Source organism: Gopherus flavomarginatus, chromosome 8 (assembly GCF_025201925.1).
Source record: "Gopherus flavomarginatus isolate rGopFla2 chromosome 8, rGopFla2.mat.asm, whole genome shotgun sequence".
Lineage (NCBI taxonomy): Eukaryota > Metazoa > Chordata > Testudines > Testudinidae > Gopherus > Gopherus flavomarginatus.
The window spans coordinates 39,105,960-39,130,078 of NC_066624.1; the positions used below are offsets into that span (position 1 = coordinate 39,105,960).

The 24,119-nt window shown below is 44.3% G+C and overlaps 2 protein-coding genes across 5 annotated transcripts; both read left to right on the top strand.

The window, feature by feature from the left end:
• TRMT2B (tRNA methyltransferase 2 homolog B) lies at nucleotides 1-22,018 on the top strand. Of its 4 annotated transcripts, none has more exons than XM_050965067.1 (14): nucleotides 1-73; nucleotides 215-357; nucleotides 1,308-1,536; nucleotides 4,468-4,522; nucleotides 5,035-5,166; nucleotides 5,721-5,820; nucleotides 7,605-7,675; nucleotides 8,238-8,384; nucleotides 8,788-8,882; nucleotides 9,585-9,799; nucleotides 9,967-10,068; nucleotides 10,798-10,917; nucleotides 11,757-11,856; nucleotides 12,831-13,121. In XM_050965067.1, the coding sequence occupies exons 3-14, from the start codon at nucleotides 1,331-1,333 to the stop codon at nucleotides 12,955-12,957; spliced, it is 1,470 nt and encodes a 489-aa protein (XP_050821024.1). In that variant the 5' UTR covers nucleotides 1-73; nucleotides 215-357; nucleotides 1,308-1,330; the 3' UTR covers nucleotides 12,958-13,121. The 4 variants fall into 4 exon arrangements, 1 of the variants encoding a protein (XP_050821024.1); XR_007775913.1 differs by lacking the exon at nucleotides 1-73 and adding an exon at nucleotides 21,923-22,018 and having other exon boundaries at nucleotides 122-357; nucleotides 12,831-13,019; XR_007775915.1 differs by lacking the exons at nucleotides 1-73; nucleotides 12,831-13,121 and having other exon boundaries at nucleotides 120-357; nucleotides 9,967-10,070; nucleotides 11,757-11,855.
• TMEM35A (transmembrane protein 35A) lies at nucleotides 17,649-23,162 on the top strand. The gene is made up of 2 exons (XM_050965114.1): nucleotides 17,649-18,307; nucleotides 21,923-23,162. The coding sequence occupies exons 1-2, from the start codon at nucleotides 18,188-18,190 to the stop codon at nucleotides 22,307-22,309; spliced, it is 507 nt and encodes a 168-aa protein (XP_050821071.1). The 5' UTR covers nucleotides 17,649-18,187; the 3' UTR covers nucleotides 22,310-23,162.
• Nucleotides 23,163-24,119: the final 957 nt, after the last annotated feature.

Here is a 24,119-nt window from a genome sequence, read left to right on the forward strand (position 1 = left end):
AGAAGCGGCTGCCTTTCGGTGGAGCTGTATGCACAGAGTCTGTGAAAGGCCATGGAATCATTCGGGAATTAAGGTGCTATACAAATGGTAGCCATAAGAGTAGAAAGGAAGCGACATTTCCGCCTGGGAAGGCACTGCAGAGCCGTTCTGCTGTAGGGAGTGCTATCCCTTTAAGCAGCAGCCGAGGCTAAGTGAGCTGCTATGTCATGTGTAGGTGCCGTCACCGTGGCCGTGCCTGGGAACCAGGAAGCAACTACACCATCTAGTGTCACAACCATTGCAAGCGGGGAAATAAAGCGCCTAACGCGAGAGGCTGATTCCATTTGGAAGCAGTTTGCTGGGGTGTTGGCAGCGAAGGTGAGGCCTGAGGATACGGGGCTTGAATCTTTGAAGCACAGTGTGTAAAATGTGCGCACATTTGCAAATACCGCTAAAGCCCGAGAGTCAGGAGAGGAGGATGTTTCCTTCTCTGTGCCCACTTCCAGTCTCTCCTCCCAGTATTTTCTCTCTGGGTCTCTGTGGCCCTGGTTCCCCTTGCCCTAATCTCTTCCGTGCTGCCTCCCTGTAGACCCATCAGCATTTGGAAGATATTAAATAGAGAGAGAAATCTGGAGAGACACATGGGAGTGCACCATTGAACACTGACACTCATTGGGGATACTCCATAGGGGACTGGGTGAAAAATATTGTGTGGGGAGTGGGGGAAGGGAGTCTTTCTCCATCCTAAATAGAGACATGTGGCATGTAAGTGTAGCAGCTCAAGCTTCAGGGCTTCACTTGCAGCTCTCCCTGCCCTTTAAGATGCTGCTATGTCTCCAGGAGGGGTGTCACAACTCTGTATTGAGTTTATCGAGCTTATGCTCAAATAAATTGGTTAGTCTCTAAAGTGCCACAAGTACTCCTGTTCTTTTTACAACACTGTATGTTTGCTAGGGCAATTCAGACATGGCAGGCTGATCTGGTGTCTTCTTTCCATTGCTTTTTGTGTGTGTGTAACTTTTGATATTTTTATTATTTCTATAAATGTTTGGTCCTTCTAAGTTATTTGCCTGAATAATATCTTGTGGTAATGAGTTCCCCAGACTAATTATGCCTTGTATTTTTTTAATTCCTTTGATTGGTTTTAAACTTGCTGCCTTTTAATTAAACTGAGTACTGTAATGTACAGCACAGTGAGTAAAGCAGAAGGTGGTAGCCAGAGCAATGCTTCTCCCAGCTTTTGTCTGTTTCATGTCATTGCTGTGTAACTTGTGTTTCTATAAAATTTCCCACTATCTAGAGTGTTAATAATGTGGTGTTGGTTCCAGTGTTTCAGCCCCTGTCTTCTGGGATGGCTCTCTCCTGCTCACTGAGACTGATACGCCTACACGCTTGCTGGCCGGTGAGTCTGAAACAGGCATCTTTGAGCACTGCACCAGATGAGGACTGCAGACAGGTGGCTGGGAGGAATGAAGCAACGAGGAAAAGGTGGACGAAGGAGAAAAAGCCTAGACAGGACCGCAGCTTCCCAGGCCTGGAGTCCTCCTGGGAAGAGAGGTATAGAACTTTTGCAGCATATGCTGTGCGAGCCCAAAGAATCTGCACCTTTTCTGCCTGCGGATCAGGTGTTCATAACTGTAATGGAACCAAATTACATCAATAAAAACTAACCACTCACTCTCTGGAGTGGGAAGGGTTCAAGTGAGCATGATCAGTGTCTGGGGTTCATCTACACCACCAAAGCAGCCAAGTTTAACAAAGACCTTGCCCATGCAAAAAAGAAAGTTGTAACTTCAACTACCCTGGCAAGTCCCCAGCACAACCATTTTGCATTTAACACACCACTCAGTTACTCCCAGTGATGCAGATGTTCCCATTTTCAGAGGAATAGCACACTGCTGCTATATTTCAACATGTGACTCTGCACTGCTGAAGTGCTAGTGTAGACAGCAAACTCTGGTGCAGCAACTGCACCAAGTGCAATTGGCCCTCCCAGTGTAATCCAGCTATGCTTCTGCCTACTCTGTTGACCGCCTGAAGCACTGGCTTCATCACCTGATAAGATGGCTGCATGCCAACCCTAGAGCAGCTCAGACAGCAAGTACTTGGCTTATGTCAGCTGTGCTCAGCTGTCCCTTCTCCTAACCCTCTTGGGACAGGATAAAGAAACATTGAGATGATTTCCCTAGAGTGCAATGTGACAAGTAATAACAGAAATTAAGAGGCACAGGTAAGGCATAGGTAAATAAGACTTGCCATATTGGATAAGGCCAGAAGTCCATCTAGTTAGCCATCCTGTCTCTCTTACAGTGGTCAATACCAGATGTTTCAGACAAAGGTGTAAGAAGCCCAATAAGGGAAAATTATAGTATACCTGTCTGTAGAGTAAGATCATGCTAAACCCAGAGAGCAAGTGGTTGATGTATACCGTGAAATACATTAGTTTATATACTTTTTTCATTCATATCCTTATTTTTAATGTAATCCTTTTTGGGGGGAGTCCTCTTAATTGCTCTGCCTCAAAAATACTATGTTGCAGAGAGTTTAACAGGTTAATTATGAGCTGTCTGGTAACGTGTAGAATTCTGTTGCCTGAGTGTTTAATCAATGTGTATGAGCAGTTCAGATTTTCCCTTCCAATATGTATAGCAGTGCAACTGACTACACTGTTAAGATGTTTGCCAAAGAGAGGTAACAATAGATGGAAAGATGATCTGGTGTAAGGTACAAGATGGATATCTCAAATGACAAAATCTGATTAATAAGGGTAAGATTGGGGGATGGGACAGAAGTGAGACCATTGTCAGAGGGGACAGACCAATTAGGGCAGTGAGATGAGGTCTGTGAGGTAGGCTGGAGGAAGCCCATGGAGGGTTTTCAAAATAAGGACTGTTAAAAAGACAATATGATCTCTTTACTCCTCCTCTCTCCCCGACTGTGTAGTAGTAGGATTTTGTGTTTGTATTTTGTATTGTATTAAATGTATTGATGTATGATTTGACCATATCCGGCCTGCCAGCCACCCTTTCTGAAAGCAGAAAGGAATGGCCTAGTGTGCCATTGGTAGAGACGCATCAACCAGAATTTTGTGTCTGAAGCTGATTTCAAGGCAGTAACAGACCTTTTAGGGTCACCACTTTGTTGTACGTTTAGCATTCTAAAATAAGTAAAAGAGCAGGGAGTTGGACTAGATGACCTCCTGAGGTCTCTTCCAACCCTAATCTTCTATGATTCTATGAATGCAATGATTGTTTTTTCTTGCATTGAAATTTGATGTTCCTGTTCAGATGCTCTGTGTAAATCAATCCTGTTTTGTGTGTGAATGAGGAATGTGTGAAGGCCATCACTGGACCAAATGTTCTAGGGAGGAATCGAGGATAGACGTAAAGGCGCCAAGAGATTGCAACACGCCCCTATTGAAATGTCAGAGGGGGACAGATTGACAACTCTAAAAATGAGACAGGCACCTATCAATGGGGACAAAATAGCCGTGATCAAAACCAGCATGGGGTAACTCCCTGAGAGACTAATGAAAGAACAAAATAAAAAATATAAAAAACAATTTAAGAAAACAAGCACTCGTCAAACAACAATTGATTACCGCATGACAGTGCAAAACTCATTGGTCTCAATGAAGAAAAATCACTATATAAACAGGGTGCTTTGCCATGAAACTTTGGGTTCGTCCTGCCAAGACTTCCCTGGAGCATCATGTTGCTACCGACAGAACCTGGCTCCTACCTACCCATGATCAACCTAGTTGGCCACTAGATTGATCCGGACTCTGGATGGTAACTATAACATTGACTGGCAGGACAGACAGACAGAGAGAGAGAGAGAGAGAGAGTGTGCGTGCGTGTGTGTGTGTGCATGCGTGTGTGCATGCGCTAATTGTTGTATTTCCAATAAATGCGGTGTATTGCCTTTTCCCCTGAAAAAGATCCCGGGTGCTTCTTATAAGCATAACATTTTAGAAGTCTCTTTCTCCAAACACAGTATTAGATGACCACTCTGTTCCCCCTATCTCACAACCTGGAGTCAGTCCTCATGCTGGGATCAGCTGGACCTCTCTTTGTCTGTTTGAGAGGAAGCATTTCTCCTGGTACTGTCAACTCAGTGTGACTCAAAATAGTAGCCAGGATCTGCAGGACAACTGGCTTTCACTAGCCAGTGCTATGCAAAAGTCTGGACCAATCCTCTTAGGGGGAGGGGAATAATCATTTAAGATTCCTTTGCTCAAAATATAAGTCACCAAAAAGGAATAGTGAAGGTGACCACTTCGGATTTAAATTTGGGGCACAGCTGATTTTACAAGTTTCTAAAGTGCGTGTAAGAATTACCTGCTTTGGCCATGAGGTAACCAGCAATCAATTTATTTAGGTGTGTGGTGCAGTGCCCCATGCCACTCCATGTGTTACCTGGGCCTAAGATTGGCTGTGTTTGGAAAGCAGGTGTTTCTGGGGTTTACAGCTGTCTTGTGCTTTTCAGACTAACCAATGTGGCAACTCCATTGTGGAGATTCCCCTATGAAGAACAGCTGAAGGTAAGATGTGCTCACAAGGAGTTTCCTCCACCAACCATTCCCTCCCCACCTCCTCCGGGAAACTTCCTTAGAATCTTTCATCCTCATGTAATCCTCTTGTACTGTTCAGATCCCATTTACTGCCAGTTTCATTTTTTTAGAGTAACTTCATAGATGGAGCTATACTATATGAACTGGATAGAAGTATATGCGTGGACTACTTCCTCTACTAGATGAAATCAGAACCAGTCAACTGTGTGTTATAAGCCCTATGGTGTTGTATTGAGACTCTCCATTAGCTCAAGTGGTAGAGGCCTGTGCTTTAAGAACATGGGGATCCAGGTTCTCTCCCTGCTGTTACTGTGAAACTCTGAGTGGCCAGGGTGTATAACTTAAGGACAAATGTGAAGCTCCTATCGGGCTGTGGCTTGGTTACAGTATTTTCTTCTGCTCAGTGGGGTGCTCTCCCTCTCCAGTTGTGATGAGCAAGCTTCCTCCAGTGCAAATGTTAGTGCCTTGGAACTTTTCTGCAGGTGAAGTCTGAGAGTCAAAAGAAGGTGTTGCAGACACTGGCTTCTCATCTGTGGGAGCTTGGTACAGACAAACTGGAAATCACACAAAGGCCAGATGGACTTTGCTGTCCCCTCCGTTCTATTGTCCCCTCTGTGAGTACTGGAGAGAAATCTTTCATGGGAATGTCAGGAGAGCTAAGCCCCTGACAAATCTCTTTCCCTGCTTCTGCTGAGTGCCATGGTGGGGAAAACTGCTATACACTCAGAACAAATACAGTGAGTCCAGCTCCTGCCAAACTGTCTGCTCTACATCTAATGAGAGCCTTGGGCTGTGAGGTAGTTCTACCCATTAGAAACTGCTGCCTTGGATCCAACCCCAGCTTCCTGTATGCATCCACTGGCTATAACCCATGAAAAGCTCCAATCATCACCCCCATCAGTCCACCACCTTAAGTATCCCAGGGATCCCAGTCCCCAATAAACCTCCTGCCCTGTGTTCACAGAGCACGACTGGGAAAGGGGGGAGGAGGGCTAAACTGCTCTCTTGGCAAACACTCTGGAGTCTAGGTACTTACACACCCTCCCATCCTATACTCTTTGACAGTCATGCGCTACATCTCATGCTGCCAATAAAATGCCTAGAATTGATTCCCATCCCCCATCATTTCTTGCTTCCTGGCTTTACCCTTTCTTCTTCTCTCCCTCAGCCCGTCGTTAATGGCTACCGAAACAAATCCACATTTTCTGTGAACCGAGGACCTGATGGGAACCCCAAAACTGTGGGACTCTATGTGGGAACTGGCAGAGGTCAGTGCACGACAAAGCACAAGGCTGAAAGCTGCCTAGATCATACTGGGTCATAGGCATAGTCACGGCCCTCTACTTTGGATCTAATTGTATAGCAAGGTCTCTGAATTCTGCGTAACGTTAGTGGGAATGTTAGCAGTTCTGTAGTGGCTATGGATAAATTGAAAAAAAATAGGTTTCTAATAAATTTGGAAGCAAACACCACAATCAAGATAGTAGCCTGTTTTTTCTGTTTATATTGTTATACTGATTTTATGCTGAGCCCACATTTTCAGCATGCTGGCTAAGGCTAACCATGTTGCAGAACCACATCAAGGGGGAAGCTGGAGGTTTTGGCAGTTGGGTAGGTGGCAGCTGTGGCTTGGACACCTGAGCAGTCATGGGAGACCATGTGGGATTGTGGGATAAGCATATCAGCTGGCTCTTCCTGCTAAAGTTTGGTAGTGAAATCATTAGCAATGTTGACATTTAAATTGTCATCTCTGGGTTTCCTGATTAACACTTCATAAAATGAATGGTGCAGTTCACACCTCTCCGAGAGGTTGTTTCCAGCTGTCTGCTGGCTCAGGAAGGCAATTCTGTTTTGTTTGTACCCAGGGCTTCTCTATGTGGTGGGGTAATGCGCCCTATGAGGGTATGATTTCTAAAGCGCATATGTGTGTTGGTGCATTAATTGGTTTGTGTAGACCCTGCTGGTGAGCACTAATGGATCCCTAGTGTGCTTTAAATGTACTGTCCCAAACAGCATTAGGAACAGCACTAAATTAAAGCACACTAAGGAACCTTTAGTACACACCAGCAGGGTCTACATCAAACAATTAATGCACAACACGTCAGTGTGCTTCAGAAATCACACCCTTGCAGGGTGCATTACTCCACCATGTAGATTAGCCCTCAGTTCAAGTTTTTAAGCTTTTCTTTGTAACTATGAGAACTAGCCACAATTTTTTTTAACAGAAAACTTAAATTCCAGATCAAAATTCTGTGGCAAGAGGTGAATTCCATGGCAAAGTTCACAGCCATGGCATATAGCGGGCCTTGGATATAGCCAAAAAACAGAGCTCTGGGTTTGCTTAGTTGCAAGTGGATCATGGGTGAGAGGCTAGATTAAAGAGGGAGCACAGCCTCAGCCAAACAAACCCGGTCTATTTTCCTTTATATTTTCAGCCCTTTTCTAGCACTGGTGCCATGCTGCACATGTGCCTGATGCAGACTCATGCACTGGGGGCAGTGATAGTGAGCATTTTCATTTGGAAATAAATCTCATGGTTTCATGTGGCTTTGCCTTCTGATTGCTGAACTACAGGGTTTGGTCTTCCCACTATAAGCCTGTCTGAGCAATGCCATGTCAGTCTAAACTGTGTCACCGCTCTGGGCCCATTCCATTACTCTCTAGTTAGCAGAAGCAGAGTGAATTGGTTTTGATATCTATTATTAAAAACACCTTGCTCAAAGGAAGCAGTTGCATTAAAATGGATTTAAAGAAGTTGTCAGAGCATTAAACATTTCTTGCAAACTACCGAAATTACATAATCGGGCAAGGACAAACCTGATACTTCGTGGAGGCTGCCTTGGACCCTGACCCAAATAAGATGGAATAGGGGGAATTGAGACACAAGTGTGTCTGTTCCATTGCAGTGCAGTTCGCAGAGATCTGGGGCTAGACCTTCATGTCTATCTACTGTGCAATACCTGGCATTAGTGCAATGATTTACTATTCCCTGTTTCAGGGTACTGTTACAAGACCACAACAAGAGATTAAACACCCATCTGTCTTTCCACAGCAAGGAATATTGTCTGTGTGCGAGCCAACCACCTGGAAAACATGCCCGAAAAACACAAACAAGTGGCCCAGGTAATGAAGAGCACGTGTGCATGTAGACAGAGTAAAGAAAGGAAGTGACAATGTTTGTTTAGTAGGAAATACTGTAGTTGAGATTATGCAGAGTTTTCACGATAAGTCCATATTCACATGCTTTGTAACATACTGAAATTGTCCAAGCTCGGTCCTGACTAAAAAGTAAATATTTCTGAAAACTGAGTGCAGTTAATTTGTCCATTCTTGCACGTGCATTGAATCCTGGAGTCTTAAAACTGCCCTACAGTTGAATTCCTGTAAAGTCACTCTCTTTCTGCGAGGCAGAGGAAATGTTAAGATTCCAGGACAGTAATGCTCAAATAGCTGAATATTACAAGTTGAAACTTTCGAAGTGGCTTGTTTTCATTGGGAACTAATCTTCAAGATAGCTTTTAATAGATACAGTTAAGTGAAGTTATAAGCAATAGAAAAATTAGTTTTGCACATGTGCAGCATAAACTTTCTAATAAGGTTAGAATTATGATACTATGTATAGGACTATAGATTAAAGAGAATTCCTAATATCAGTGGTATTTATTTGTACTTTATTTTTACTTAGTGCTATGAGGAATTTCTTCAGCAGTCCCCACTGGATCCCTGCCTCCTGTTTCACCAGGGTGGCCACTGGCGCGAGCTCACAGTACGCACCAATAGCACTGGAGACATCATGGCCATCATCACCTTCCACCCCCAGGATCTCAGTCAGGTGAATATGTTAGTGACAATGAACTACCCACCGCCACTGTTCTGAACCCACCGCCACTGTTCTGTACCAAGCAATGTGAGTCAAAGTGGTGACAGTACCAGAACATCTAGTTGATAGGGAATATTGGCAGTATCAATATAAGAGCTACTAACCCTGTGGGAGCATATCAGAAATAATATTAAAACTATGCTTCTCATGAGGGTTATAGCAGTGCTGATGTCAGAAACCAATCTAATGCCATTTTACAGTAATGCCAGTACAAGGTCTACCATGTTTATGGTAGATATAACCATGGCAGTGCCAGACCTGCTCGTTCATATGAGATAGGTATGGTGTATAGCTGAGGATAGGTATTATAAAAATCAGCATAACCAGATGGATCTTTTTCTTTTGCTCTCGGCAGGAGGAACTGTGTACTCAGAAAGCATTGCTTAAGGAGTTTTTCACTTGTGGGCCTGGAGCAGTCTGCAACCTGACATCATTATATTTCCAAGAGAGGTAAATTTTTTCAACACCTGATAAAACTTGCATCATGTCAGAAAGTGGAGCGAGAGGCAACAGGAATATTGAAAATGAAACTCCACTGTTACCCCCTATTTCTTACCCATATCCTCAAACCTGCAATCCAACTACTTTCCCATCAGGACAATTCTTCTAGAGACTGAAAAATAATACTGATATTTGTTTGGACAGCCTTTCTACAGACACCATTGTAGGATGGCTTTGTCTTCATTTAAGAATTTCAAAGCACTCTGGAAACATTAATACATTATGCTTTGCAAAACTCCCATGAAACAGGTAAATACATATTTTTACCGTTGTTTTACAGATTGGGAAACTAAAGAACAAAGCTGAAGTGACTTTCCCAAGATTACAAATAGAAGGTCTCACGCCCAGACTTCTGTTTTAACCACAATAATTAATTCCAGGTTTTGAAAGTGACAAAATTTTTGTAAATGATCACTTCAACTTGCTGAAGTGTTCACAGAAAATAATAACTCAAAGGTGGTGCTTTAGATTAGAGAAGAAATCAGTCAGAGGATTGCTGTAGATGGAGATCTGGTCTAGATCAATGGATGTTGGGTGAGGGGGGAATGTTCTCTCTGTATTTTAACACTGTATTAAAAGGAAGTAAAATAAACTGGCTCTTTGTTGAAAATCCTGTTCTCTAATGGATTCTCTTCTTATATCCCCTTCAAGCATCATGACTCGAAGTTCCCACCAGCAATCCCCCTATCAGCTTCTTTGTGGAGAACCATACATCTTTGAGGAGGTCCTGGGCTTGAAGTTCCGCATCTCTCCAGATGCCTTTTTCCAAATCAACACAGCTGGGGCAGAAGTTCTGTACCAGACAGTGAGGAAGTTAAGCCGGGTTGATAAGAACACTGTCCTTCTTGACATCTGCTGTGGAACTGGTGAGAACTGACAACTGCAGTGGGGTCGACACAAGTCTGTGTTTGCCAAGGTCACGATTTTATTCTGGGTGTGAAGGATATGATCTCTCCAGAATTTAACCACTGTTTTGCTCCCTATTTCTTCATCTTAAAACCTTGAATTTCTTTCTCTCTCTCTTTTTTTCCAGGTGCCATTGGTCTCTCTCTGGCTCACCAAGCATCTAAGGTTGTTGGTGTCGAGGTAGTGGAGCAGGCTGTAGAGGATGCCAGATGGAATGCAGCATTCAATGGTGTGAGGAAGGAATTTAAAATCCATTGCTGCAAAATACAAAGTATCTCCTAAGTGGAGGGCTCCTAATAGTCCCAAGGTGGGCTGCAGATGTTCCAGTAAAAGGGAGAAGCTTCATGCTATAACCACCTCACTCCTCTCTTTCTTACTTCACAACAATGCTCCTCTCCCCTTTCTATTAACTCTGTGACGAAAGGGGCATGAAATGGTCTTGGTGGCTAAAGAGAATGGAGGTTGATGAGAGAATGGCTGTGGGAATGGCAGTGGAGGACTACCTAGACTTGATGTCAGGTCATCGTGCCTTTTCTACCTCCACATCACAAAATGGGCAAAGGTTAACATGTGCACTGACCCACACCCCCAGATGAGCATGCCATCTTGGGTTCCACACGCAACTCAGGGCTTTGAGTCTAGATGATGGGGGATATGGGCAAGAACTTGCAGCTTCCCACATGGAAAGTAAGCAATGTAGACTTACCTTTAGGGGAAAATTGGGGGAATGTGGCAAGGGAAGATGATCTGGGAGGGTGCAGGCAGGGAGAATCCATAAGATGTTCTCTGTTGACATAGAAAGCATCCCTATGCCAAGTATGCATTTCTCAGGGAGACACCCTCTTGGGATGAGATACCCTGAGTTTTGCTGTGCCTGAGGGATCCTCTCTCTCCATCTTCCAGTTGGGTTGATTCTCTGCCTACAGGGAGCATTTGGATGAATGATTTTTCTGCACAGGGATCTCAAACTGTGAATTTCACAGTGGAAAGGCAGAGACGGTGTTGCCGCAGTTCCTGATGTCGCGAGAGGATGACTGGCTCTTTGTTGCAGTGGTAAACCCATCCCGGGCTGGACTCCGTAAGAGAACATCTTTTTTCTTTTTGAGACCTGACAATATCTCTCTCATTTTGAAGGAAAAATATACAGAAAAGAAAAAAAAATTAAATAGAAACGTAGGAAGTGTCATATTGTCATAGCCCATTTAGTTCAGCATGCTAGTATCAAAATGGTTAACACCAGCTGCTTCAGAGGAAAGTGCAAGAAGCTCTGCAGTAGGCACTTACAGAATAAACTTGGCCTCATTATGTGTTGTAGCAATGAGTTCATACAGTGCACAGTTAGCCTGTAGAAAAGAGTATTTCCTTTAATTGGATTAAAATATGATGCCTTTCAGTTTCATCGAATGTCCCTCTTGCTCTAGTTTTGAGAGAGGTTGAGTAGCAGTGCCCTGTCTACCTTCTCTTTACCATTCATTATTTTTCTATGCCTTTATCAGTTTTCCTCTTTAAACAGTTGCAATCTTTTAAATCCATCTTGGATTGGAAGTTTGTGCATGCTTCTCATCAATTTGGTGACAGAGTTCATCTGCCATCCGTCACTTCTTTGGGAAGACGCGACAAGCTCCCTCATATCAGTGCTCTGCCTGAACCATCTTGGATCCTAGTAGTGTGGTTTGCCTTGCAACAGTGACATTGACCTGCCACCTTGGACCCTAACGATGTGAATTCCCTTGTGCCTGAGCACTGCCTGTTCCACCCGCTGCCCTTCTATTTTCCTTGTTAAGGGTGATTGGTTTTGATTGTCCAAATGTAGTTCTGTGATGTTGGCCTTATAGGAAAATGTTGACTAGTCTTTAGGGAAATCTCTGTTCTGGGCGTGTTTCTCTATGTAAATGCCTGATGTTTTTCTGCTCTCAGATTATCATGTGGTGCGGGCCATTCGAAACTGCGAGGCCATCCGTACGTTGATCTATGTTTCCTGCAAGCCTGAAGGAGAAGCCATGAGGAACTTCCTTGAGTGAGAAGGAGCCCTTTGGGGGGGGTGGGAGTGGGGGGAGGATTTGTCTCTGTTGTTATGAGGGAGAAGTGCCATGCCCAGAGGAAATGAGCACAACAAAGGAGTGAAATTGCTTGGGGAGGTTTTAATTTGGTCTGAACCTTACTGGGGTTGGTCTTGTAGGGCTCAGGCCTGCCTGCCTAGCACATGGCCAGCAGTTATTACATCTGTATGCCTACTGGTGTGTCTATTCACTAGTTGCATATTGTGATAAAAGACTTTCAAGTCACTGTAAAGAATTCAGTGAGGATGTGGGCTCAGTGGGTAACTGCTGTTTAAAAAACGAGGAGGGGAAAAAAGTGAGCAAGATGCTTAAATGCATTCATAAAGGGATAGAAAATAATGTAAAACTTATTGTAATGACACTGAATCAAACAAGCAGCGTGCCTTCATCTGGGTTACTGTATCCAATATATTCACCATAAAGAAAATAGGCTCCCATCTGGCAAATGAAGTCAATGGGACCATTCACATGCTTATAGTTAATCACATGGTTAAGTATTTTGCAGTGTCAAGGCCAGAGAACAGATAACAAAAGGTCTGCAGAAGAACAATGAAGATGGTTAGATAATGCAAAACCTAGGATTATTTTCTAACAATATAAAGCCTTTCCTAGCTCTGGTGTTTTGTGAGAAATCAAATCTTAAATTTGTCCCTGGTGATTCAGATTAGCCATGCTTTATTGGAATTGGTCCAGGACTGAAGAGAGCAGGTTCCAGACCTCAAACAAGTGTCAGTTTCAGTCTGAGTGATTGTTCTTTCCCAAATAATAAGTATCTTTAATGCATCTTCTGATTTTTCATGGGTAGGGAGGAGTCAGGTATTACTAAAGAAAAGGGAACGGAGAGGGGAAGGATTTTAGAAACACAGACAACTCTCCTCTAGCTCTGGATTAATGGGGAAACTGATGCCTTTTGATCCTTCTTTTTTTATAGGTTTTGCTGCCCACCAGACTCTGGGAAGAAACTTGTAGGAGAGCCATTTGCCCCTCTATTGGCTGTCCCAGTTGACATGTTTCCCCACACCATGCACTGTGAGCTGGTGATGCTCTTCACCCGCTGAGGGGCCATCCTGGTTTATGTGTTTTCCTACAAAACAGGACTTCATACCTTTCAAAGTTGAGGGTGAGAAAGAACTACAGATGTTCAGAAAGCTGGAATGGTTGTGGCTCTAATTTAATTTATTCTTTTGAAAGTTGTAAATTAAAACTCTTTTGGGAATTCTCAGCCTGCCTCGCTGTGCTGTCCCTTGCATATCCTATGAAGTATGAAGCCAGTGTGCACTGAGATTTTCTGTGTGAAAAGATCCTCTATTGTAGTTTCTCTTTCCCACTCAAACCTTATCCCCTTTGCTAGGCTATCAAAATGGTTTAGACACCTCTTAACACAGAACAGTAGAATAGGGGTTTTCATGGGCAGGATTTGGTGAAACTGCTTTAAATATACTAAATACAAGTCAAATCCTTTGTACTTTTAGTGCTATTGCCATGGTATTGAACTAGGGCTGTCAATGAATCGCAGGTTTCAGAGTAACAACCGTGTTAGTCTATATCCGCAAAAAGAACAGGAGTACTTGTGGCACCTTAGAGACTAACAAATGTATTTGAGCATAAGCTTGTGGGCTACAGCCCACTTCATCAGATGCAGAGACTGGAACATATAGTAAGAAGATAGATAGATATACAGAAAACATGAAAAAGTGGAAGTAGCCATACCAAGTGTAAGCGGCTAATTAATTAAGATGAGCTATTAACAGTTGACTCATGCGATTAACTCAAAAAAATTAATCGTGATTAATTGCACTGTTAAACAATAGAATATCAACTGAAATGTATTAAATATTTTGAGATGTTTTTCTTTGTTTTCAAATATCGATTTCAATTACAACACAGAATACAAAGTTTACAGTGCTCACATTATATTAATTTTATTATAAATATTTATACTGTAAAAATTATAAACAAAATAAACAGTATTTTTCAATTCACTTCATACAAGTACTGTAGTGCAATCTCTTTATCATGAAAGTGCAACTTACAAATGTAAGGATTTTTTCTTACATAACTGCACTCAAACAAACCAATGGAAAACTTTAGAGCCTACAAGTCCACTCAGTCCTACTTCTTGTTCAGCCTATCGCTAAGAGAAACAAGTTTTTTTTATATTTACAGGAGATAATACTACCCACTTCTTAATTACAATGTCACCTGAAAGTGAGACAAGGCATTCGCATGGCACTGTTGTAGCTGGCGTCGCAAGGTATTTACCAGATGCATTAAAGATTCATATGCCTCTTCAAATTTGGCCATCGTTCCATACTGATGATGCTTGTTTAAAAAAATAATGCGTTAATTAAATTAGTGACTGAACTCCTTGGGGGAGAATTGTATGTCTCTTGCTCTGTTTTTACCTGCATTCTGCCATATATTTCATGTTATAGCAGTCTCGAATGATAACCCAGCACATGTTGTTCATTTTAAGAACACTTTCACAGCAAATTTGACAAAATGCAATGTGAAATTTCTAAAGATAGCTACAGCACTCAACCCAAAATTTAAGAATCTGAAGTGTCTTCCAAAATCTGAGAGAGATGAGGCATGAAGCATGCTTTCAGAAGTCTTAAAAGAGCAATACCCTGATGCGGAAACTACAGAACCCAAACCACCAAAAAAGAATGTCAGTTATCTGCTGGTGGCATCTGACTCAGATGATGAAAATGAACGTCCGCACTGCTTTGGATCGTTATCGAGCAGAACCCATCATCAGCATGGATGCATGTCCTCTGGAATAGTGGTTGAAGCATCAAGGGACATAAGAATCTTTAGTGCATCTGGCATGTAAATATCTTGCGATGCTGGCTACAACAGTGCAATGCAAATGCCTGTTCTCACTTTCAAGTGACATTGTAAACAAGAAGCAGGCAGCATTATCTTCTGCAAATGTAAACAAACTTGTTTGTCTGAGAGGATTGTCTGAACAAGGACTTGTAGGCTCTAAAGCAGGGGTTGGCAACCTATGGCACGTGTGCCAAAGATTGCACGCGAGCCGGTTTTTAATGGCACGCTGCTGCCTGTTGAAGCCGAGTGCCATTAAAAATTCTGCCCTGCCTGGCCCGGCCTGCTCTTCTCTGCCCCTTCCCCCCTCCACCCAGCAGGGGCAGGGGCCAGAAGCGTAGGCGTGCACACGGGGTGTGCCGAGTGTGCCCAGGCACACCCTAATGCAGGGGTGGGCAAATGGCCCCACTTTCCCAGTGCAGCAAGCCACAGGGTCCACACTCCCAGGCCAGAGCTCCCAGCCGAACGCAGCAAGCTGCTGGCCACTCCCCCTCCTTCCCCTCTCCCCTGGAGCCATGCCGCTATGCACACAGAGTTCTGGGGGCCAGGGCTGTGCACTCCCGCAGGGCAGTGTTCGGCTCTGCGAGGAGGCAGTCATGCTCCCCCCATCCGCTCCCGTGAGGCAGCATGTCTGGCTCTGCGCGGAGCAGAACTTGCTGCTAGGAGTCTCATAATAAGGGGTCCGGGGCCAGGAGGGTTGGATAAGGGGTGGGGGCAGTCAGGGGACAGGGAGCAGGGTGGGTTGAATAGCGGGTGGGATCCCAGGCGGGATGGTTAGGAGCCGGGGGTCTCTGGAGGAGGCAGTCAGGGAGCAAGGGGGTTGGATGGGGCAGTTTAAGTCCATTGCTTCTTGTTCTATCATTGGAGGCTAAGGTGAACAAGTTTTCTCCCTCCTCCTGATGACACCCTTTTAGATACCTGAGAGAAGAGAAGGGGCAGGGCCTTGGGGAAGGGGTGGGTGGGTGTGGGGAATAGGGGCATATCCCCTCTGCCTTCACCCCCCCCACACACACACACACCCAGCCCTGAGCCCTTACCCCCCCCCCACATCCAGCCCTCTGCCCTCAGCCCCTGTGCCCCGCACACACCCCGGGCCTGTGCCCTGATCCCTGTGCCCCGCACACACCCCAGATCCCTTCCCTGAGCCCTATACCCCCCTCATACACACCCAGCCCTCTGCTTGACTCCTTCACACACACCCACGACCCCAGCCCTGACTCTGGCACCCCCACACATCCGCAGCCCACCCCCCGCGCCCTGACGCACCCCCCTCACATGCTGCCAGCTCTCTGCCCTGAGTCTTGCACTCCCCAAATCCCCAGCCCCCCGACATGCCATGCACCCCCCCCCACATCCTGACTCTTGCACATCCCACATTCCCACCCTCACCCTGAGCACCAAATGGGAGCTCCTGCACACACACACACCCCTCCACATTCCCACTTGTACCCCTCACACCAAATGGGAGCTGCCCAGGTAAGTGTCACACACCCAAACCCCCTGCCCCAACCCTGAGTCCCCACCCTAATTCTAGCTCCTGGCCAGACCCTTTACCCCCAGCCCTGTGCTCAGTGCAGAGAGAAGAAGAGAATGGGCCAGAACCAGGAAGAAGGTAGGTACCCACTGTATGTGGGCAGGGCTGGGACACCAGACCGGCAGTGGGCTGAGCGGGTCCGGCAGCCAGGATCCCGGCTGACAGGAGCCGGTGGATGGAACCGCTGAGTGGCAGAGGGCTGAGCCGCTCAGCCCACTGGCAGTGTGGGGTCCCGGTCGCCAGCCCCTGCACAGCCTGCTGCCGGTCTGGGGTTCTGGCTGCCGGACCCTTGCCAGCCGGGGTCCTGGCTGCAGGCCCCGCTCAGCCCGCTGCCAGCCTAGGTGAACAGAACCCCAGACCAGCACCAAGCTGAATGGGCCGGCGGCGTAAGATCAACATTTTAATTTAATTTTAAATGAACATTTAAACATTTTGAAAACCTTGTTTATTTTACAATATGACAGTAGTTTAGTTATATAATATATAGACTTAGAGAGACCTAAAAAACATTAAAATGTATTACCAGCACACAAAACCTTAAAGTGAATAAATAAAGACTCAGCACACCACTTATGAAAGGTTACCAACCCCTGCTCTAAATCCTTTGTTACCTATTGATTTAAATTCATCATCTCTTCTCCTTCAATTTTCAGTGCAAAGAATGTCACTTTCTTTTTGACAAAAATGTACGATGGCTGAGCAGAAATTCATTCAGATCCTACCAATAGAAACCAAGTTATGGATTCCTAGTGGTGTTTCAAGCTCCTGGAGCCTGAATGGAGTCCAGCCACTGCCCCAGTCTCAGGGTCCCGAAGCATATGCTAAGGATTCTGACATTCTATCTGGCACTCCCTCGAAGTGTTGGAACCTGCTGTCAAGCCGTCTAGTCCAGGGGTCAGCAACCTTTCAGAAGTGGTGTGCTGAGTCTTCATTTATTCACTCTAATTTAAGGTTTCACGTGCCAGCAACATATTAACGTTTTTAGAATGTCTCTTTCTATAAGTCTATACTATATAAGTAAACTATTGTTGTATGTAAAGTAAATAAGGTTTTTAAAATACTTAAGAAGCTTCATTTAAAATTAGATTAAAATGCAGAGCCCCCTGGGCTGGGGGTCAGGACCCAGGCAGTGCGAATGCCACAAAAAATCAGCTTGTGTGCTGCCTTCGGCACATGTGCCATAGGTTGCCTACCCCTGATTTAGAGAGACACTTCATCTGTGTATTGAGTCCTTAGATTAAACATATGGAGCAAAGAGCTATATATCTTGTCTCTGAGCTGAGGGTACAAGTTAGCGGGCTGAGTTTCAGCTTTCAAACACCAGACTCCACTGGAAGCACAGATTCAAATTTCAGCAGGGATAACTCTGTCCTTTATCCTTCTGATGTAGATAAATTGAGCACCATGCAATCTTCTGTTTGTAACATTTAAATGAGCCCCTGCAAACTGAAGTGCAGACGGCTCTGCTTGGGCATTAACAATCATAGAGCGCCTTTCCTAAGAATAGGGGTTTGCTCCAGCTCCAGTCCTGTTAGCCAAAATAGGCTCACCCTCCCAATGGGGTGCACTGTGCTATGCATCTGGCTGATTTCTCAACCCCAGAGGTGGGTGATTTATAAAGTACTTTTGGATCTTTGGAGAGGCCAGGTGCTACATAAATGTAACCCTGTTATAAATCATATTTATTTACTATTATTGATTTTGTTATAGGGCTAGTGGCAACACAATGCAACTAAGAGGTAGCAGGACTGGTGGGGCATTAGGACCCAGAGGTTGCTGGGTGGAAGAGGTAGAATCCCTTGCTCAGTGTCTGTCATTCTCAGTGGTTCTGCAGCTTTGCTCCTGATCTCCTTCCATGGTGACTGATCACCTCCTGCACGTACAGAGAGCAAGAGGCCTAGTTAGGACGTCCTCTCACTGGCCCAATGGCATCTCCCAGAACTGTAACCATTGTGGCTCTCTCGGTGGCTCTGGGGCTTTTCTTTGTCTTCATGGGGACGATCAAATTGACCCCAAGGCTCAGCAAAGATGCCTACAATGAGATGGTGAGTACAGCAGCAGTGGCAGTGATGGGAGACATATTGCTAGCAGGGCTGCATATTCTTCTCTTCCCCACAACCTTGCAACGGGAGCAGCCATGCAGAAGGAATTTCTGCTGGAGGATATATAGGCAGCAATACTGTGGAGCCTTGAATTCTGGACGGGGGAAGGGGGGGGGCAGCAGGAAGCTTATTCTCCGTTTTTGGTGTTAAACAAAGAAACGGATAAAAACCAGCTGCTGAGACTCAAATCCTGCGACAGCCCTTGGTCTGGTATTTGAGCTGATTTTGCAGGTAATCTCTGATGAATAAAGAGGGAGGGCAGTGCAAGGAGGATGAAACCTAAAGCCAGTCTGGTGCCCCTGTGGAAAGAGGGGGAGTCCAGGACCAGTCAGTCTCACAGTAAGAAGTATTTCCATTCCCCTGACAAGAAAAGGACTTGGGGTGGAAAAGGGGAATGTGCCTGCTTTGGAAACCGGGTACTTAAAGGTCCTTAAACTATCTGTGCCTCATAATGGAGGTGATGACACTGAATGACTCTATCTCGCAGGGGTTGTGAAGACTAATTAACGACTGTAAAACACTTCGAGATCCTTAGTCAGAAGGCTCTAGAAAAAGGCTAGATATTTTATCCTTCTCCTCAGCACCAATGAGCCTGCCTGCCTCTGTAACACTGGAGAGGGGTTGGAAGGAGAGCAAGGATCAGCATATGCATTTGTCTGTCTGTCAGTGAGTTTCCTTCACTCTTTCTGCCCAGGTTCGAACCCGCTGCGGAAATTGACCTGCTGCAGGCTGTCAAAGCAATTATGCTTAGTTCCCTCTTCTGTGGTTTTATGTTTCATTCTCTCTTCTTATTTACTAACATGGCTAGAAGGTGTTGCATGCTGAGGTTCTTTGGATCCCTGGGAAACAATGGTGGAAACTTCCAGCACATTCTGTTCTATCTCTTCAGTGCACCTGCTCAGCTGCCTTCCTCTACCTCCCAAACAACATCTGAGTCCCTGTGGTCTTGCTCCTGCCCACAGAATGGGTCTCTCAGTGGGGGGAGGGTGTGAAGAGATGACTTGTGTGACGGGGGCAAAAGGAAGGAGAGAATATCCAAAAGCCACAGCTCCCAAACTATGATAAATAAATGCAAATAAATAAGATTTAACAAACAAGATTTTGAATTTAAACACACTACAAAATCCTTGATCACTATGATTATAATTCTTTGCTCCTTTCTGCTGTGCAAACATTAGTGAATTAGGCCTCACAATAGCCCTATGTGGGTAGGTAAAAATTGTCCCCCTTTTACAAATCAGAAAACTGAGGCACACAGATTAGACACAATCACCATTATCTGTACTATACTGTATTGCAACATAGCTGTGGCCCAATAGAACGCCATGGTTTCTTGTAACTCCATGGGAAAAATTGAATTAGAACTCAGATCCTGTAAAAGCAGCAAAGAGTCCTGTGGCACCTTATAGACTAACAGACGTTTCGGAGCATGAGCTTTCGTGGGTGAATACATGCATGCATCTGACGAAGTGGGTATTCACCCACGAAAGCTCATGCTCCAAAACGTCTGTTAGTCTATAAGGTGCCACAGGACTCTTTGCTGCTTTTACAGATCCAGACTAACACAGCTACCCCTCTGATACTTAACTCAGATCCTGATGCTCCAGAAAGCACAGGCCCCTGCAACTAAGCTAAGGGAAGAACCTCTGTTAGCTGTTTACAGCATAGGACCTAACATTGAGCTGAGATGTTCTAAGTCCGTCCAAAGAACATACTCATGAATCAGTTTATTACAGCATTAAAAATATCTAGTGATTAGGGAGTACTACTGCCAAATTTCATTTTTAAACCAATATTTTTATACATCTAATTACAGGGATTGCTGCTTTGGGAAGAAGCTTTGCTTCAAAGCATATTTTTAAAGCCTGAAAATGTAGGTTTGGAACAGAAATGCTGACATCTTTATAGCAACAAGATTGTTATGACTTTTTTGTGTGCGTGTGTGAAACACATCACCAACTGCTCTTGGAAGGGAGTGTCAACTTTACAAAGCTGAAAAAGCAAAGCTGTCTGCATCCATCTAACTGCATGTTCTGACCACGTTTCCATAATGACATTGAGAGCACTTGTACTGGGAAATTGGCTAAGTCACTGATTCTTACTGGTCAGCTTTGCTGAGTTCATATTAGATCAGAACTGAATGCAATATCTAAGTCTACCATTTCTCTCCTCCTAAGAAAGATGAAAATGGGGTATAAATCCAGTATGTCAGGAATATCTATGGTGACTGGTACACTCCAGTGGAAGTGAAAATAGTGTTAGGCATTGTTAGTAAACTAGGAGCCTCTTTAAAACCCAGAAAAATTGAAAGTGTGTTCAAAGAGAACAAAATTCTCACCGGGTGTTGCTGGAATACAAGAGCTTGAATATTTGTGGGGAGGTAAGTTAGGTTGTTTTGTACAATACCTACTTTTCTCCCCTTGGCAAATTGGGGTGGGGGGAGGGGAACAAGGTTGTTATTAATAAGGCTGTTTGTAAATCCAGGATAACCCTCAGAACCAGGATGACAAATGCCAACCTGCTTTCTGTACAGGAAAGAAAAGATCATAAAAGGGTATGTGGAGAGAATCAGACTGATCTAGCAAATCCTACCTTTGACATACAGCCCTCAGCTAAGTCTCCACTGTATGTGAAATTTAGAACTCTGGGAGTTTCTAGGCCACTTAGAGATTCACCATGCGTCTTGTTTTTATTTTCTGTCCCTTGGCTTTGCAGGGACTAAGATGCATTATTTAGGATCTTCCTTTTAGGGCTTGGCTATACTCGAAACTTCAAAGCACTGCCGCGGGAGTGCTGCCACGGCAGTGCTTTGAAGTGTGAGTGTGGTCGCAGCACTAGCACTGGGAGAGAGCTCTCCCAGTGCTGCACATACTCCACCTCCTCATGGGGATTAGCTTGCAGTGCTGGGAGCCGTACTCCCAGCGCTGCGGCAATGTTTACACTGGCGCTTTACAGCGCTGTATCTTGCAGCACTCAGGGGGGTGTTTTTTTCACACCGCTGAGCGAGAAAGTTGCAGCGCTGTAAAACGACAGTGTAGCCAAGGCCTTAATTTAAAAAGGCATGTCAGTTTGGGGAGGGAGAGGGGTTTTTTTTCGACAACCCTTTTCTGCATTGCTAATTTTAACAATAAATAGCATCTTCAGATTTTAGTAATTCATTTCCCAAGAACATATAGAATGTATGCCTACTACACTGTGTCTTAGCCAGTTCCTAGCCTGACAGTTACTGCCTTGTATTTCCATCTCAAAGAATTATGTTTTCCAGCTAGGAAAGAAGAGACCATGAAAGTGGATACTAAGAGTTGGGATGAGTGGGAATATTGTTCCAACAGATTCCCTAGCGGGGATGCCAAACATTTGTTGTATAACCCCCCAGAGGTATCTATCTATACAACAGTGATGAGTGAAGTGATCTTTATGTACAGTTTATATATGAGGTTAACTCAATAAAACATTGTGCAATCCTGTGAGATGAAATGTCAGACACAGTCTATCCTTCTCTACCCTTTACTGTTCTCTGATAATGAGTGCTGTACGTGTACTATTGTTTGATTCCAGAAACGAGCCTACAAAAGTTACGTCCGGGCCCTTCCCATATTGAAGAAGATGGGAGTCAGCTCAATCCTTCTCCGCAAGAGCATTGGTGCCCTGGAGGTAGCATGTGGAATTGTCATGACACTGGTGCCTGGACGCCCCAAGGACGTGGCCAACTTTTTCCTCCTGCTTCTCGTGCTCGCTGTGCTCTTTTTTCACCAGTTAGTGGGTGACCCACTCAAGCGCTATGCCCACGCCCTTGTCTTTGGGATCCTGCTCACTTGCCGCCTACTGATCGCCCGCCAGCCTGAGGAGCAGCCACCTGAGAAGAAGATCCTGTTGGTGAATGGTGATGAGCAGCCACTTGCCCACGAGGCAGCTCCTGAGAAAGGCAAAGTAAAGGTGTCTTAGAGGAATGCATTTGAGGGACAGCTCCAGGCAGCTCTCTCTCAAAAAAAACAAACAGTTTTTTAATTCTTTTTTGTTTTGTTTTGTTTGTTTAAAAGGTTGCATTAGGGGCTTAGGAAAAACAGTATGTCAGCCAATCACCACATGATGGCTTGTGCAACCCAAACACCATAGAACTACCCTCTTCCCTAACCATATACATACACACTGTCTTTTAATTAGTCTGTGGGGGAAAAATGTACGTTGTTGAGTGTGTGTTCATGGGAGGGAGCCCCTACTCAGAACCACCTCTGTGACAAGTCTTCTGTGTGGACTGGTTATGGGGAAGAAGATCTGTGATCCGTTTATACCTCACCTGCCTGGGTTTCCCCTTTGCACGGGGTTTAACACTAGAGCAATGAACTGGACAGAGAAACTATTTTTCCTGCTTCCCATGACCAATTGTTGCATCACTCTCTCAGTGAAGAATAAGGATTATGGATTAGAACTGTCCAAAGGTTGGTATTTGCCCAGTAATAAACCCACATACCTGTTGCTGGCAAAAAGAGCAGCCATGGTCAGTGTCTCCCTCCAAAAATAAATAAGTAAATAAATAAATCCCCTTTCCTGCCAACTGCTCACCGAGACTTTACAGAATTGCCAGCGATTGTTATGGGTGCCCAGGATCCTCATTCCACATTCACACAGGAGGTCACGGAGCAAGTAGGGGAGCAGTCTTGTCACAAAGAGCCTGATTCTCTCTGTTATATCTGAAAATTTGGGAGATGCATTTAAATTTTGTTACTTTTCTTGGTATTTATCTCTGTGTTGTTGTTTTTTTTAATTACTCATGAAAATAAACTTTTTGAAATTTGGAGAAAAATGTCTTGGCAGAGTTCAATGTCTTTCTAGAATGACATCTCCCCAAAAGTCCCTTCCTGGTTGAGTGTGACCATTTCTATCATGGAAAGGAAAATGTAGTGCTGAAAAGTGCTAGATAATGCACATTGGAAAGAACAGTCTGAACTACATCATTGTGTTCTGAATTTACTATAACTATTTAAGAAAGGGACTGACCATTATTATGACTATTGAAAAAAATCTCTACCCAGTGTGAAGAGGCAATCAGAAAGGCGAACTTGCTAGGGTATGCGAAGAGCTAGAGAATAATACTGAAAATATTATTATATAAACCAAGGATACATATTAACTTGGAGTACTGTGTCACGTCTAGCCACCCACTTTGCCCCTTTTTTAAGGATGTAGCAGAAATAGTCTAGGTGCCACCTATATTGCAGAAACTTTCAATCTCAGCTCTTCAAAAATTGTATTCAGCACATTAGACAGCATTCAACTGCATATGTGTTAAGGATACATCTATAGTTAAGGGAGAGATACCATTTTTGTAGTTTGTTCTGCATGTTTATAAACTCCCTCATTTTTATTTTGAGTTCTCTGAGGTCTTGTCATGATGCAGTCATAAGGATACCTTGCAGAACAGATTAGGTTGGGGGTGAAAAAAGACATTTATGGGGAGAACTAGGTGAATATGGGAGACTGAGGCTTACATTTGCAGAACTTCCAATTGTGCTTAGTTACCTCTCACAGCAGCTGTCCTGGAGAATACAGCAAAAATTATAAGAAACCATGCTTGTTACAGAATCTTCTGTTTTAAGGGACTACCCAAAGTCAGCCCAAATGCACATGTAGTTTGTTCCACCTTCTGAAGTAATTTCTTACCTGATACCCAAAATTAAATGTCACGGTGTTTATTTTTAAGTATCTTTACAGAACCACCAAGACATGCACATGCTTAAACTAAGTGTTGTGACAG